General features: G+C 36.2%; 1 protein-coding gene across 1 annotated transcript; it reads right to left on the bottom strand.

The window, feature by feature from the left end:
- Positions 1-10,785: 10,785 nt before the first annotated feature.
- LOC145060077 (peroxidase 60-like) lies at positions 10,786-12,395 on the bottom strand. Its single transcript, XM_079007803.1, has 4 exons — positions 12,118-12,395; positions 11,731-11,910; positions 11,484-11,646; positions 10,786-11,415 (listed from the first exon to the last, which is right to left on the bottom strand). Exons 1-4 carry the CDS (start codon positions 12,355-12,357, stop codon positions 10,976-10,978), a joined length of 1,023 nt encoding a protein of 340 aa, XP_078863929.1. The 5' UTR covers positions 12,358-12,395; the 3' UTR covers positions 10,786-10,975.
- Positions 12,396-15,010: the final 2,615 nt, after the last annotated feature.

Raw genomic sequence — 15,010 nt, 5'->3', positions numbered from 1 at the left:
GTTGGGTTCTAGCCTTAATATTTCATATTGGGTGTTCTATTAACGACTTAAATCAACTAACTTGAATTTCTGCCATTGTAGATGTCTGGTTCAGACAACTATGATCTTCCCAAATCTCTTGGAACAAGCTTTCCTAATGAAGATGATATCCCGCGATTGGATCATGGAAATAATACATCTCTTCCTCCACATCCTCTAATTATTCTCCTTGACCCACAAGCTCGAAGACTTGAAAAGTTCAAGATCACTCAAGCCCTAATTGCAATGAAACATAAAGATGGAAGACATGTGTATACTCATGTCTTAGAGATGATGTTACACATTGACAGGTTGAGAATGTTGGGTGTCGTTGTGCCAAGGAAGTTGGCTATTGACTGGGTTCTTCAGTCACTTCCTGAGTCATATAGTGAGTTCATTAAAGACTACTATGTGACAGATCACGACATGACCCTAATAGATCTTTCTTATTTGCTTATTGCGGCTGAATCAACAATGATTTGGTGAAATGGTCAAACAAATTTGGGTGGAAGGTCTATTTCTCAAACTTCCATGGGCATTGACAATGGAAACATTGGAAGTCCAGAAAAGCTCTCTCTTTTCAATGGAATTGGATTGGCCATGGTCAAACCGATTGACCAAATGGTAAAGAGAAATGCTAAGTCTGTGACAGTCCCGTGTACCATTCCCAAAGAGTATATGTTTCTATTGCCAAGAGAAGGGGCATTGGTTGCGAAGTTGCCCTAACTACCTGAAAGATCTGAGAGAAGGAAGAATCAACAAGTTTGACTCTGCTTCAGGTAAGTCCCCTATCTAACTCTGTTAAGTTCCTAATTGTTTATTCTTAATACATGATGTGACTAGGTTGCATTTTGATGTTTGGCAGGATCATGCAAAGGGAAGGAAGCTTAAAAGAAGAGTATGTTGAATCTGATCATGAAGATGGATTTCAATCGCATGGTTCTAAGATCGGATTTTTGAGCTGCTGCTTGGAAGTTATGTGTCACACCCCCGAACCAGACGGCGGAAACGTCCGAGGGCTCGCGTGACTTAAATTGAATATCGTCACAATGAATATACATGAATCATAACATAAACGTCACCATGTATCAATATATTACAACTGAAATTGTTCACATCAAGTACATTGTTTTAATATTACACACCCATAACCTAAATAGTTTGAGTACATTTAACAACATGACATCTAACATTACTTCTTATAAATCTTCCGTTTACCTGTTACCTGAGAATACAAGTTATTTTGGAAAAACGTCAACATATGAAATGTTGGTGAGTTCATAAGCAATGTTGTGATAAAAATGATTTGTATATTTTGTAAAACCTAGAAAATCCGATATTTCCTGAAAAGACTTTTGTTTATCAAAGTGTGAGATTCATAAGTTGATGCATGAATGATTTTAAAAACATATATATATATATATATATATATATATATATATATATATATATATATATATATATATATATATATATATATATATATGAAGGGTATTTTGTATTATAGTTATAATATTTCGAACGAGTAGTATTGAATTCCTTGGAAAACCCGATGTTTCCCGATGCTGAAATGTATTCGTGATTACTGATTTTTGTATGGTCTTAACGAATGAATATTGAATTAACCCGTATAGTATATCGTCCTAAGTATGTCTACTTTAATTTCGCGTAAGACTTAACAAATGAAGAGAAGGGGAGTATTATGTCCCACTACTATCGTAAGTTCCTTAGGCTGTCGTGGATGCGAAAGACACGACGGTCCAACTCGCATTTGATTACTGTGACCTTACTAGCTTTTCTAGCGGGACACTTTGGCCCACTAGCACACAAAGCTATTGAAAGTCCTTTTATAAAATATTGGGTCATTGAAGGCCCAATAACATATAAGCGTTATCCCTTTGGGCCCAAAGATCATGTTGGTGGGCTTGCAAGGCCCAACAAGCATAATTTGCAACTCATAAGCCCAAAGTTTGTAGATTTACTCATCGTAGTCATCACATATCTATTGAAGTGTTTTGATTTAACATTTGTTGTTTTGTATTGATTCGAGACCGAATCAATTCGTTTATAACGATATTTGGTATTGTAGGTGTGTTTGTTTTTCGTTTTGTCGCTAACCGGATATCTTGTATTTTTTCTTAATGAATTAATTTGTTTAGAAGTATGACTTTGACCCTTTTCACTACCTTTCTTTTATAAAAATAACACTTTTAGTCCTTTATATAAAAGAATTTCATTTTTAGTCCCTAAAAACATTTTCTTGACACTTTTGTATCATAAACTTATTGAAAAGACATTTTTAACCCAAATTATATTTAGTAAACAGTTTTAGCCCTTCCAGAACGGTGTTTCTCGGTTAGAACCCCAAATTTCGCAACTTTTACAGTTTTGGCCCAAAATACAAAAAGTTTACATTTTGATCCTTTTTGGAGTTTAAACCCATTTTTGACCTTAGAAGTAGTTTTATTTCACTTCATGTCCCCTGTATTACAGAATATTACAAATTTCAATTTTCGCAATTTTGGGCTTGTTGGGCCGAAAAGCCCATATTTAGCCCAATAACTCAATTTTTTGCATTTTAAGTCCTTTGAAAATTCTGATATTCAGAAAAATGATTATGAAAACTGTTTTGACTCTTTTGACCGTCAAGAAACCGTGACTTGGTAGATTTTACCCCAAGTTTTGTATTTTAAACATTTTAAGCCCTAAAATGAGTTTTATGTTAAAGTATGTTCCTCATAACCTTATAAGCTATTTTTCTTGACTTGATTAGTGTAAAATAACTTAGATTATGCTTTTTTCCTTTCTCATGTCATAGATCTCGAATTATCAATCCTTTTTGTTACATATTTATCACAAAAACACATAACATCACACACATACATGCATAAAATCACACATAGCATACACATACACATAGATCTACACATTTTAGTGTATTCTCCCCCATAAAACATATGAAAAACGAAAATAGAGGGGTATGAAACTCACCTTGAGTTGTAGTTTCGGTTTTGAAGAAGACTAGAAGAAGAAATTTCGATCCTAGCAAGTCTTCTTGGTAGATCTCGAGTTTTGTGGCTTAGATGATGTAAGATCACAAGTTTGAATAGATTTAGAAGAGATTTTTGATGAAATGAAGTAGCTAGATTATGGATCCAAACATAAAATTACCTTGGATGATGATTTTTGTGGAAGAATCTCTTTGAAAGCCTTTTAGATCTCAAAAATATGGAGAAGAGTGGAGAGAGTTTCCTTGAGAGAATTTTGAGTGAAGTGTGTGTGTGTGTGTGTGTTTGGGTTCGGCCGAGAGGAAGAAAGAGAGGAGAGAAGAGAGAGTGAGTGATGAGATGGTGCATGGAGATATGAGTTATGTGCATGGAAAACCTCCATGTAAAAATGAGGTGGCAAGCATAAGTCAACTTCTCCTTCCTTGGTGGGCTTGAGCCGAGAATGGAGAGGGGAAAAGGAAAGAATTGGGCCTTGAATGCTTAAGTCTATTTTATGGTTAAGTTAGGTGATTTTTGGCCCAATAAAAATCAAAGAATGATTTTTATGACCTATTAGGGCTAATATAAATTTGTTTTGGTCCAATAAGGCCCATTAAAGTTAATCTAGTTTATTTTGGGTTCATAAGGCCCAAAAATGTTAAGTTTCATGTATATGGGTCCAATTAGGGCCCATTTGAGAGTTCTAGGTTCATGATAGTTAAATTGGAATCCCATTGGTCCATTAGGTCCAATAAGGAAGTCCTACTTCAAAGTGAACTCAAATTGGAATTTCAAGGGTTTCCAATTCTTTGTTGGCCACTTATAGGGCTAGAATGTAGTATTTGATGGAGTTTTGTTGTTATAGAATGAGCATCATGCATGCTTTCATGTTATTGATTCATAGTTGTTATAAGTGTTGTAGTTACAAGGCACCAAAATTCCTAGTTGTGACATTATGATAGATTGCTAGGAAATATGTAATAGCATAGTTTTCATTTAAAGTTGCATTGTAAGGAAAATGTTTTTTTTTCGCATTTCATAAATAAATAAAATTTTGTTTTGTTTTATTTTATATCTCCTTGCAATGGCATTTATGGAAAATTGATGTTTGCATGTTTCTAGCAATAACGGAAATATGAATTTGATTCTTTCATTTGTGGTAGTGTCTAAATTTACCAAATAAGGAAAGATTCTCATCACCCAAGTTGCAATTAGACAGAAACTTGGAATCATGCAAGTTGTATTGTATGATGAATGAGAATTTTCATCTTTGGAAAATTAAGACTAATTCCTTGTTCACATGTATATGTGAGTCAAGTGAAGGACTAAGGGATCAAATACACATTCTTATGCACTGGTCAAGTCTACCACAAAGATCGATAAGAATATACATCATGATTTACTAAAGTTTAGTAAACATGGTTATACTTACAAGTTTAAGTATAATTCTGAAACATTGGAAAAGTTTCAATGTATGGAAGAACGAATAAGAAGAATCAAATTAGGCAGAAAGATAAAAGTTTCTCAAATCTGAAAAAGATGGGAGAGTACTTTAGTATCATGTATTGTGATCATCTTAATGATTAAGAAACCATATCACAATTGGTCCTCTAAGGACATCTTAGTGCATTCCTATGGCTAAGAAGAGGAATCATGAATTGTTGAAATGGTTAAATCAAGAAGATGAGTCATAATTCGCTCCAAAACAATTCTTAGAGTCATACTCCAAGATTGTAACTTGAGTGACACATCTTAAAGAAGATTTATAACACTTGTCAAATGTAAGAGTAAAATGTTTTCTACTCTTGTACATTTGAATTTGGTAAGTTATGATGTTTTGGATAAAACAAAGACCAACTAAGGCCAATTATGTAAAGTGTTTGTCTTGATAAGAATCCGCACTATCTCTTGAATATTTGTTTGTCAAGGAATGGTTCTTGGCAAGAGAGTCTTATATGTCAAGAGGACAGTGGGAGTCTAAAAGATCCTAAAAGAGTTTCAAGATCTAATAAAAAATAAGACCTGTAGTTTATCACTAGCACACGAATTGAGGTTTATAATCTATCGTGTTGACATATTTCTATTTCTGTGCCCATTCCAGTTAAATTTGGCTTTGCATATGAGTTCTGAGAGTTCTCAATTGGTTGCATAACAACTTGGAAGACATGGTAGGCCCTTGTGCTTCCAGATGGCAAAAAATTAAGATTAAAAAGTTGAGTCCATATAAATTTGGATTTGTCACTAACCTTGTCTTGTGATAATGGTTTTAACAAATTCACAAAGATAGGAACACATAAACCATAAAATCTAAGTGTCATAAGGTTTCTCTCCGATCCACAAAATGATGGTGAAGAAACGCTTTACTAAGTAGGTTTTAAGTAGATAGCAATTGTGATATTTGGATTCTCAAAGTCGTTAGTGGAGCGTGTGTGGTTTACCGGCACACTACATGGACTTGTGAGAAATGACAAAGGTCTAAACAATTGAGACTATGATTACGACATCCCATTTCATAGTTTTGAAAACTGTTTAGACACACATGTGAGCTATCTAAAGAAAGGTGTATGATTTTGATAAAGTTTTATCAAAGCATCTTGTATCAGAAATCTAAACTTTGGTAAGAAAGTCAATAAAGTATTGATTTCTAGAAGTCCAGCTGATTTCTGAGTACATGTCAAAGCTAGTGAGAGCATAATTGTTATGGTAATAATTATCATGTTAGTGGGAGCATGATAATTATGACAAATGTTGCAAGTTAGCAATGTTAATTATAGAAAACAAATGTTTCCATTGCAAAAAAATTGTTTTGTTATAATTAAGAGAGAGGAAATTATAGTTCATTTCAATTGTAAAAGCTTAGATTGATATTTTTAATCATCTTTAGTCAAGGATATGTATATGAATTTTATGTTGCAATGGTTCAACATAAGGAAATTCTATATGTATTGCGTTCTCAAAATTCGATTATGATTACGACATCCATCTTCACAGTCGAATTATGGAAACATGGGGAAAAATATTGTAGCAAAAGACTGATCCAGGATCATGTATTTATGTGAAACATCATGAATCGTGTCCCATATGCTTCGGGTATAGGATCGATTACATGTGCTATAATATTTCTCCTTTCTAACGTTTCCAAATGCCTAGGGCATTAAGAGGGGAAAAAGTCTAGAATTAGATATGACTAAAATGATTAAGAAATTGTTGAGGACAATCTAAGGTTTTACCAAAGATTGGTTGCTCATGGACAGTTGGAAGTATGGTGTAAATTTTTGGAAAAGGACCATATTGACATATTCTGAAAGGAGGCGACTCTTGTTCGGAAGTGATATTTTAAATGGGAACGTGGAAATGTTTTCCATATTGAGAGTTGGATATTAAGAATCTTTGAGAAAGTTAGAAACTTAATGCAAGAAGGATGTTCAAAGGAATGTACTTCGAATTTGAGACTTCGTTTCCATGGAATTGATCTCCATTGGAGGACTTTGTAATGTTTGTTGCCAAGTCTTTGTGACTATGTGCATAGTCATTACAAGAGGATCAATGATTATGAGTTTAGAATCTAACAAATTTCGGTAAATGGCAGGAATTTGGAATTCTTACACTTACAATAAGGACTTGGATTGTGAAATGAGAATCATTGGAATTATGTTCAATTGATCTATTACACAAAGTAAGGATCATAGACAAACATAGTGTGCATACTTGGTGTATGGCATAGCTATTGTTTGGACAAACATAGTGTGCATGCTTGGAGCATGATATGACTAGTGTTTTAATTCAATTATTAAGTTGATTATATGAAACATTATGCAATGAATATTGTGTAATCAATATGGTGATAAATAAAAGGTGTTTTATTTATATTCATAAGTTATGAGACCATATTGGATTTGATTATTCTTGTGTTTCACTTTGCATGTTTTGACTTCCCGAATAATTAAGTTATTCAAACTATCCACAGTCGAACATATTTTGGAAGTAGGTATTGAGGCAAGACTGTCATGAAGGGTCTGTAGTTTGTCTCGGACAAAGTGGTTGTAGTGCTCATGAGTGCTCCTGGAATGAGATTTGAGTATTGGATCTAACCCACTCTCAATTGAATCACTTCATGGATTTTATCATGAGTGAATCATGAGACGATAATATCTTATATTCTTCAAACCTAGAGATATGAGTTGTTGACTATGAGTTGGTTATATATTGATTGTACGAAAACGCATTGGTAACTCGATATTATAAAATGTGCCTTTGTGTATGATTCAACAAGTAGTAGAACAACCATATCAGTAGAAGTTTATCCATTCCTTTTACCCTTGGAGGGATAAAAGCGATATCTGTAGGCCCTTCCATTCAACAAGTAGTAGAACAAGCATGTCAGTCGTCATAAATCGGAAATAGGGAAATAACAAATTGACATAGAGAATGATTATAATCCATGTCTCGGTCCATATGATATCTAGAATGTAGGAATATATGATCCCTTATCTAATGGACACGTCATTTGACTAGGTCAGAGTTCGGCAACGGCTTTAAGAGCTACGATTTCTAGTCGGGATCTTGGAGTCATACACAATAATAGTTTTAGACTTATCCAAGTGGGAGACTGTTGGAGTAGATGTCTAAGCCCATAACTATTATTGGTATGTATTCGACCCGAGAGTAGCATAGTCCATTTGGGTTGCATGGCATCAGAACAATTGGTTAGAAAAAATGAGAAAAAGGATACTTACGATTTATATTAATATATTATAAGTTCTAATATATTAATATGAAATCATATTATTTAATTAGTATTGATCAAGAATTCAATTAGAATTAATTTAGTGATAAAAATGGAACTAATTAAATATGGTCTCTTATATATATAGGGTGGGCCAAGTTTATTTAGGTTGGGCTAAGCTTTCATGGATAGTCCATGGAGTTTTTAACCCATGGATCCTATGGAAATGAAAGGTCATGGGTATTAGGGTTTACATGAATGTAACCCTAATTTCCCACACTCTATAAAGAGGTCTCTAGTTCCTGAAATGGGCGCTAGTGTATAGTACACAAGAGGGCAAATCCGATTTCATAAGAGTGAACTTAAGTATTCTTCTTCTCAATTTATTCCAAGGGTTTTTGGTGTTGTGTGAACCATTTGAGGTGCAATACTTGGGCCATTAAGCTCTTAAAGATTCAAGACTTCAAGCTCCATCAAAAGGTATTCCACTTTACTAGATTCTTGTATTGTATATACTTCATATTATGCTAGTTAGGAAGAAGCCTTAGAATATTGAATATTTGCATGTATAATAGAGAAAACATAGATCCAAGGTTTATAGGGTTTCATGTACACCATATGAGTGTTAGAATGCCCAAAACCCATCAATATGTGCACATGTTTGATTGGTAGTTAAGGGTATTCCATCATATAGATGATTGGACCTTAGTATGTTGTCTTTGTAGACTATTATATGATTATCTGATATAGGTGCACATGTTTGATTGGTAGTGAGAGAATTCCATCCCGAGGATGATTAGACTCGTAGTATGTTGGCATTCCTACTCGATGGTTGAGGGCCTGGGGTATTCCAATATGATGGTTGATTGGACCCATAGTATGTTGGCATTCCAACCTGAGGGCTGAGGGTCAGAGGTATTCCAACACGATGGTTGATTGGACACATAGTATGTTGGCATTCCAACCTAATGGTTGAGGGCCAGAGGTATTCCAGCCCGATGGTTGCTTGGACCCATAGTATGCTGTTTGTGATTATATATATATATATATATATATATATATATATATATATATATATATATATATATATATATTGTTGTGTGTATGGGTATTTTGGGGGAACTCACTAAACTTCGGGCTTACAGTTTTGGATTTTGTTTCAGGTACTTTAGATGATCGCGTGAAGGCGAAGGCGTGATCGTGCACCTCCTCACATTTTTACGATCTTGATTTCTGGGATACTCTGATATGAAACTATTTTGAAAACATTTTGTAATAATTAAAGGTTTTTGAATTCTTGAAAACATTTTAAATTGGCTTGAATTTTATGGATGTTACACTAAAGTATATAGCAGGTCCGCCTCAACCTCACCATCACGATATGTTGACATATAAACAAACAATAAATAAATTAGGTACATAAGTACATGCAACTATCAATCTACCTGTCGAACATTTCATTACCACCTACAAGGCCCCTCACAGCATACTGCTTCGCTACCGACAAATCTCCAAGGAATGCATAGCCATATGTAACCAGAGGTGAGATGGACACCTAAACAAATGATCATATTCTATAGTCACAACCAAACAAGAACATGCAAGAAAGCCTAGATCAAGAGTTCTCAGTCTATCCTACGTTACTACATACAACGCCTTGGGTATCCTATTTGATGATAATCAGCCTATTGGTGCCTTCAACGTATGGGCACAGTGAGGAAAACTTACCTAAAACGAAGTACCACGAGACAATGTGACCCCTCTTTTTCTGTATTGATCGCTTCCACGAACCTACTAGCACCAAAACATGATAGAATCTTAATCAACAGCCCCAACCCTTCAAGCATGACAAAAAGTCAAATTGGTCAAAAAGTCAACTTTCAACGATTAACAAAAGTCAATGGTCAACATGTTAATTGCTCGCACGACGTGACAACCTCTTGGTTACATCGTGACCAAATAAGGACAAAATAATTGTGAGTCTTTAATCGTCACGATGTGACAGACACCTAGGCACATCGTGAGAACTGGCTGAAAGGCAACTTGATGCAGTACGCTCTTAATCCATTAAGCCACAAACTCATCTCCTCTAGAAGGCTTCATTACATCTCAAAAACCATAAAAATCGATGCTTTAAGGGCTTGCATGCCCAATGTAAGTCTTGAGTTCAAATAAGGTCACTTATGAAGAAATAAGTAGGTCAACGCCTCAAGCAAGAGCTCAAACTTCACTAAACTTTAGATCTAGCTCAACTAACCACCAAGGGACACTAAGGACCTATAAAGCTGCCAACTTTATGGAATCTCAACACTCAAACTCATCTATCCATGGACAATAAAGAATAAAACTCTAGATCTACCAACAACATACCATAAAGCATGAAGCTTAAATATCCACAAAGGTACATACAAGTTGCTAGCAGACGCTATTGAGGCTTGCAAGCTGAAACTATGCTCCAAAGATGATCCATTCACCTTCACCTTCAGGTCACCAACTGCTCAAGAACTTATAGATGGGCCTAGCATTCGTTTGAAACGAGTAGAAGCTGAAGAAGATACCCTAGGTCATGAGATAAGATCCTTAAATATGGAGAGAACCCTAAAATTTGTGGGCTTGTACTGCAACCATCCTCATAACGTGACCATCCTTTTCTCAGATCGAGACAAGCCCTTAAGGATACGCATCTTCATGTTAACTTGTCATGTTGTGACATCCGGTTTTACCCAACAACCATGTATTTGACTCCTTAATGCCTAAACCTGATTCTGGAAACTGGATGTTAAAGTTATTAAAGACGAATTTGACAAAGATGAATCTGCCTCCAATAAAACGCCTAAACTTTTCATGCTAAGAGTTTAGCTTTGAATAACATAATAATGGAATTCCAAGCATTCACCCTACTCATATTCTCTGGTTTAGGTAACCAAAATAAGAGTAATGTTATCTCAATGTAAGAGAGTAATAAAAAAGAGTAGTGAAATGAACGATTGAAAATAAAGTTTAGGGTGATGTAGCTAACTTACAACAAAAGTAATGAACTAAGCGAGTACAGGATTTAATTTATTATTCAGAAATAAGTAATCTGAATAGAAATTTCAAAATTCCAGACAAACAAATACATATTTAGTCGCTTAAATACATACATAGCTCAATAAATACAAAAAAAATTATATGAATAAACCGATAACAATATATGTGAAACAAAATTAAGGAGAATATAAGAAACGTTTAAGAATCCTTTCAATCAATTAAAAAAAGAAGTTAAAGTTGGTACGACGTTGACTGCTCGGCATGATTTCCTGATCTGGCCTTGTTTCCCGGTAAGAACTTGGGTGGCACCAAGCTTAACCATGGCCTGACCGAACCGGGCGTTGAAATCGGAGGAACGCGCAATGGCTGCAACTGTGGACTTGCTGAGGCGGTCTGATGCCAAATCTTGATCAAATTGAAGAACTCCTCTACCCATAATAATTTGACTGTAGAAAGATTTGTCCACAACTGCAGAGCTAAAAGGGTTTTGATCCAAGTTGGCAGTGGGATCCGCTGTCGTGTTCTGAGGGCATTTACTCTTCAACGATGATAACAGCGATAAATCCATGGTTGGGTCTGGTTTCCCAGTGTTCTTGTAATTGTAAAGACGGTCTTTAAACAATGAACAATGAGCGATTCCGATAGTGTGACCACCTGTACATTACACACGTTAAGCAAATTTTTGATGCTTAATATTGATAAGAAGTTGGTGAATTAATTACCAAGGAGATAGATCATGTCGGTGGCTGTGAATCCCTTGAGAGCAAATGCTCGAATGGCACTTGACACCGAAGAAGTAGGAGGTGGGAGGGTTAGAGCATTCTGTGCAAGAGACACAAGTCCATCCCTTCTTCCTGTTTGGACACTGTATCTGGCTCCACCGCTCTGCATTTATAATTACATTATCTTAAGGTTATTTTGGTGCATTTAATATTGGTGAATGGACAAATTAAAGCTTTTGTTTCTTACGAAGGAGACGACGTCTCTTGTAGCCATAACGATTATATCAGCACAAGAAACCACTCCAGGGCAAACATTCTCGACAGCGGCTTTGGCAGCATCAATGACATCATAGCCTCTAACGCTTAAATTCGGGGGTGAGGTTTTCTCTGTGTTGGGTCCGTCTAGTAGGATGGACGCATCGCAACCCTTTTGGTTCATGAAAAGTTAGAATCAAAAAAACCAACACAAAAACCAGCAAGTAGCTGGCCATGGAAGAGTACATGCACCAAAGGAAGCAATAAACAAACAAAGAACAACTAGTAGGGACAAGCAGCACCAAAACCACTACCAATAGATAGACATGGAAGTCTTTAAGGAAGTATACAACTGAATTGTGATATGAAATGAACTCACATTGACAAAGCAATCATGAAACTGCATGCGGATGAGAGCGGGAGCGATTTTTCTGTTAGTGAGATACTTGGTGTAGACTGTCCTTCTTACGATATCTTCAACATCTGAAGTTCGGCATTTGCCATTGTAGAACCCATACTGGAGACCACCATAGCCGAGACTACCATAGCAGTGACCAACGAGGTTGAAGAAGATGACCCCTACTGCTAATAAGACTATTTTACTGTTTGTCATAGACATTTTCGTATTCAAGTTCTTAAATGAATTTGGGTGAAGAACAATAAATGATTCTTGGGTACTTATAAGGATGAGAAACTAAGATTACCGCTTCAATGGCTTTCACGACTTTGTTCGTCTTGTACATTTAGGGGAGATCGTGTGGGCATCATTGTTTGAGATTAAAATTTCCATTTGTTTATTCATACTTCATTCTTGAAATGTTATTAAAAGAGCTTTATTTATTTCAATTATATGTTTAATATATTATTTAATTAGTAGATAGTTGTGCTTGTGTCCGTTTTTCTTTTTTGTGTGGGTATTTGGTAACTCTACGTGTGGCCCTTATATATCAACTAGTTCATCATGTGAGTTGACGTTTAAATAATTTTTTTCAAAACCACAGACACAAAAAAACTATCTACACTACTCTTAAACTATTCATTTGGTCTTTAGACGTAGACGCTGTAACATCTTTAACATTTGGCTGATAGACATCCTTCCATAAATATTTGATATTGCTCGGGTACAAACCTTTTCTTTTACTTCTTAGAATAAACTACACGAATGATTCATATGATTCGAGGTAATTTCACATTTGCTATGTAACGGATCGTCGCTATAATATGTTTTCGTTGTGACTTTGGTCTCTCTCTAAAATGCACTGATTATATTACTCTTCTTTAAAACTTTTATATTTTTTTATTTGTTTATTTTTTATAAAAAAATGTTAAATAAATAAGATGATTTTTTTAACTCGGATTGTCCATATGATATGATATGTTTTGTTTGTGTTTGGTCTCACTGAAATGGAATGACTATATTACGCTCCTTTATTATTATTTTTTCAAACTTTTTTTTTATTGTTTTTATTGTTTATTTTTTATTAAAAAATGTTTAATACATACGATGAATCCCACCACTTACCTTAATTCTCAACCTTTCTCCTTAATAACTTCAAAGTTGACATTACCCTTCCATCAGAAGGTCCCTTTTAATTACTACCCCTTCTCTATTGTAATATATATGCCTTGAAACTTACCAAGGTGGGTCTAATCATCACTGATGCTAACACGAACCTCCTAAAACCGTTACATTTAGGAATTTAACTTTAAGGGTTTTGATTCATCACGATTATGATAGTTGTTGTCGGAGGTCTCACGTTCCCTTGCACTGTTACCGCTTAATTTCACATTCTTTCTCTATAAAATTTTCATTAACACCCTTATCGGAAACCGTTTCATCTACATGTTTCAAAACAATGAAGGTTAGTAGTGAGATCTAAAGGTTGCAAAATGAAACGTCCCAAAAATCAAGACCAAAAATTTCATTTTAATTCATTAAAAAACCATAGTTATCAAATCAGAGTATCTTCTCAAAAAACTTATTTCTTACATCAGAGTAAAACATCTTAGACAAAACATCATGGTGTGTGTAATGCAGTCATCCCGACTCCTCCCTCTGCTACCGAAAGTACCTGAAACCAAAACTGAAAACCGTAAGCATGAAGCTTAATGAGTTCCCCAATCTACCACATAGCATACGTATAACCACATATTGGGCCCCCGCCCGGTGCATCGGGACTTGCCCGACATCAGACTCGCTCCAACATCGGGCCCCTCCCGATATCAGGCCTCGCCTAGCATCGAGCCCCGCTCGGTATACAAATCTGTCTCTCTTAGGCCCCGCCTATCTCTGGGCCTCGCCCGCTATACACTTACAAACATAGAACATATTAGCACATAAAGAAACATACTCTACTGTACTTCTGTTCGAAGGCCTTACCTAACTTGGGCCCCGCCCCTGGTCTACTACTAATGAGCTATGGAACCCCATCCACACTCCTGCTGTCAGTGAGATACGGGCCCTCGCCCACACTCACTGCTCTCGGGCCTCACCCCTACTCTGTTAATATTGAGATATTGAACCCCATCCATACTCAGCTAGTGACGAGATACGGGACGTCACCCACACTCACCTCCCTACCATGCACATATAAGTATCACAAATACAACAAGTATAGTCTAACATGCACATATAGATCTTCCTCGGGCTTACCCCAGCATTGGACCCTAGTCTGGAACATACTACCATATAAACATACTTCAGGCTTGCCCCGACATCGGACCTCGGTCTTGAACCAATCGTACTAACACATGCAAGAATCACAAAGACCTCTAGCATACTACCATTCCTCGGCCCTCGCCCGGCATCGGATCGTGATCCGAAGCATATAACATACAGTGCCTAGGGCTAACCCCCGAGCCTTCCTACTATACACAAACATAATGGGTCGGCATTGTGGCCTTAGACCCATGCACATAGTGAGGAAACTGACCTTGAAATGTTGGAGTGCTACTGATACCCCCTTTGGCTGCTATTTGGCGATTCCCGAGCTGTTGATCCTTCGACTCCTCGAGCTACCAATACCAAAATATAACTTAGTCTGAATCAATTATCCTTCTTAGGGTAAAATCACCGTTTTACCCCCCTTAGGCCAACTTGGTCCCTTTCTAAGGCCCAAACCATGATCTACAAAGGCCCGACACTAGGTAGGCTTTACAAGCCCACTAGAGGCCCACTAATGGCCCAATTTGCTAAATTGGGCCTAATCCCTCTAATGGGTCTTACCGTAAGCCCAAACATCTTTTTGGCCCACTTTATCTGACTTCTGATG

This window comes from Lactuca serriola, chromosome 6 (assembly GCF_051521515.1).
Source record: "Lactuca serriola cultivar US96UC23 chromosome 6, Lser_US96UC23_V15, whole genome shotgun sequence".
Lineage (NCBI taxonomy): Eukaryota > Viridiplantae > Streptophyta > Magnoliopsida > Asterales > Asteraceae > Lactuca > Lactuca serriola.
The sequence above is the reverse complement of the archived record's forward strand: the minus strand, read 5'-3'. Positions and strand labels throughout refer to the sequence as shown.

What these genes read in the sequence shown, in the direction of transcription:
- LOC145060077 (XM_079007803.1), bottom strand. Translation starts at nt 12,357, where the DNA reads ATGTCTATGACAAACAGTAAAATAGTCTTATTAGCAGTAGGGGTCATC. An exon ending in TTCATGATTGCTTTGTCAAT is followed by an intron (nt 11,911 to 12,117) that starts GTGAGTTCATTT and finishes ATGAACCAAAAG; the next exon opens with GGTTGCGATGCGTCCATCCT. An exon ending in CAAGAGACGTCGTCTCCTTC is followed by an intron (nt 11,647 to 11,730) that starts GTAAGAAACAAA and finishes TTATAAATGCAG; the next exon opens with AGCGGTGGAGCCAGATACAG.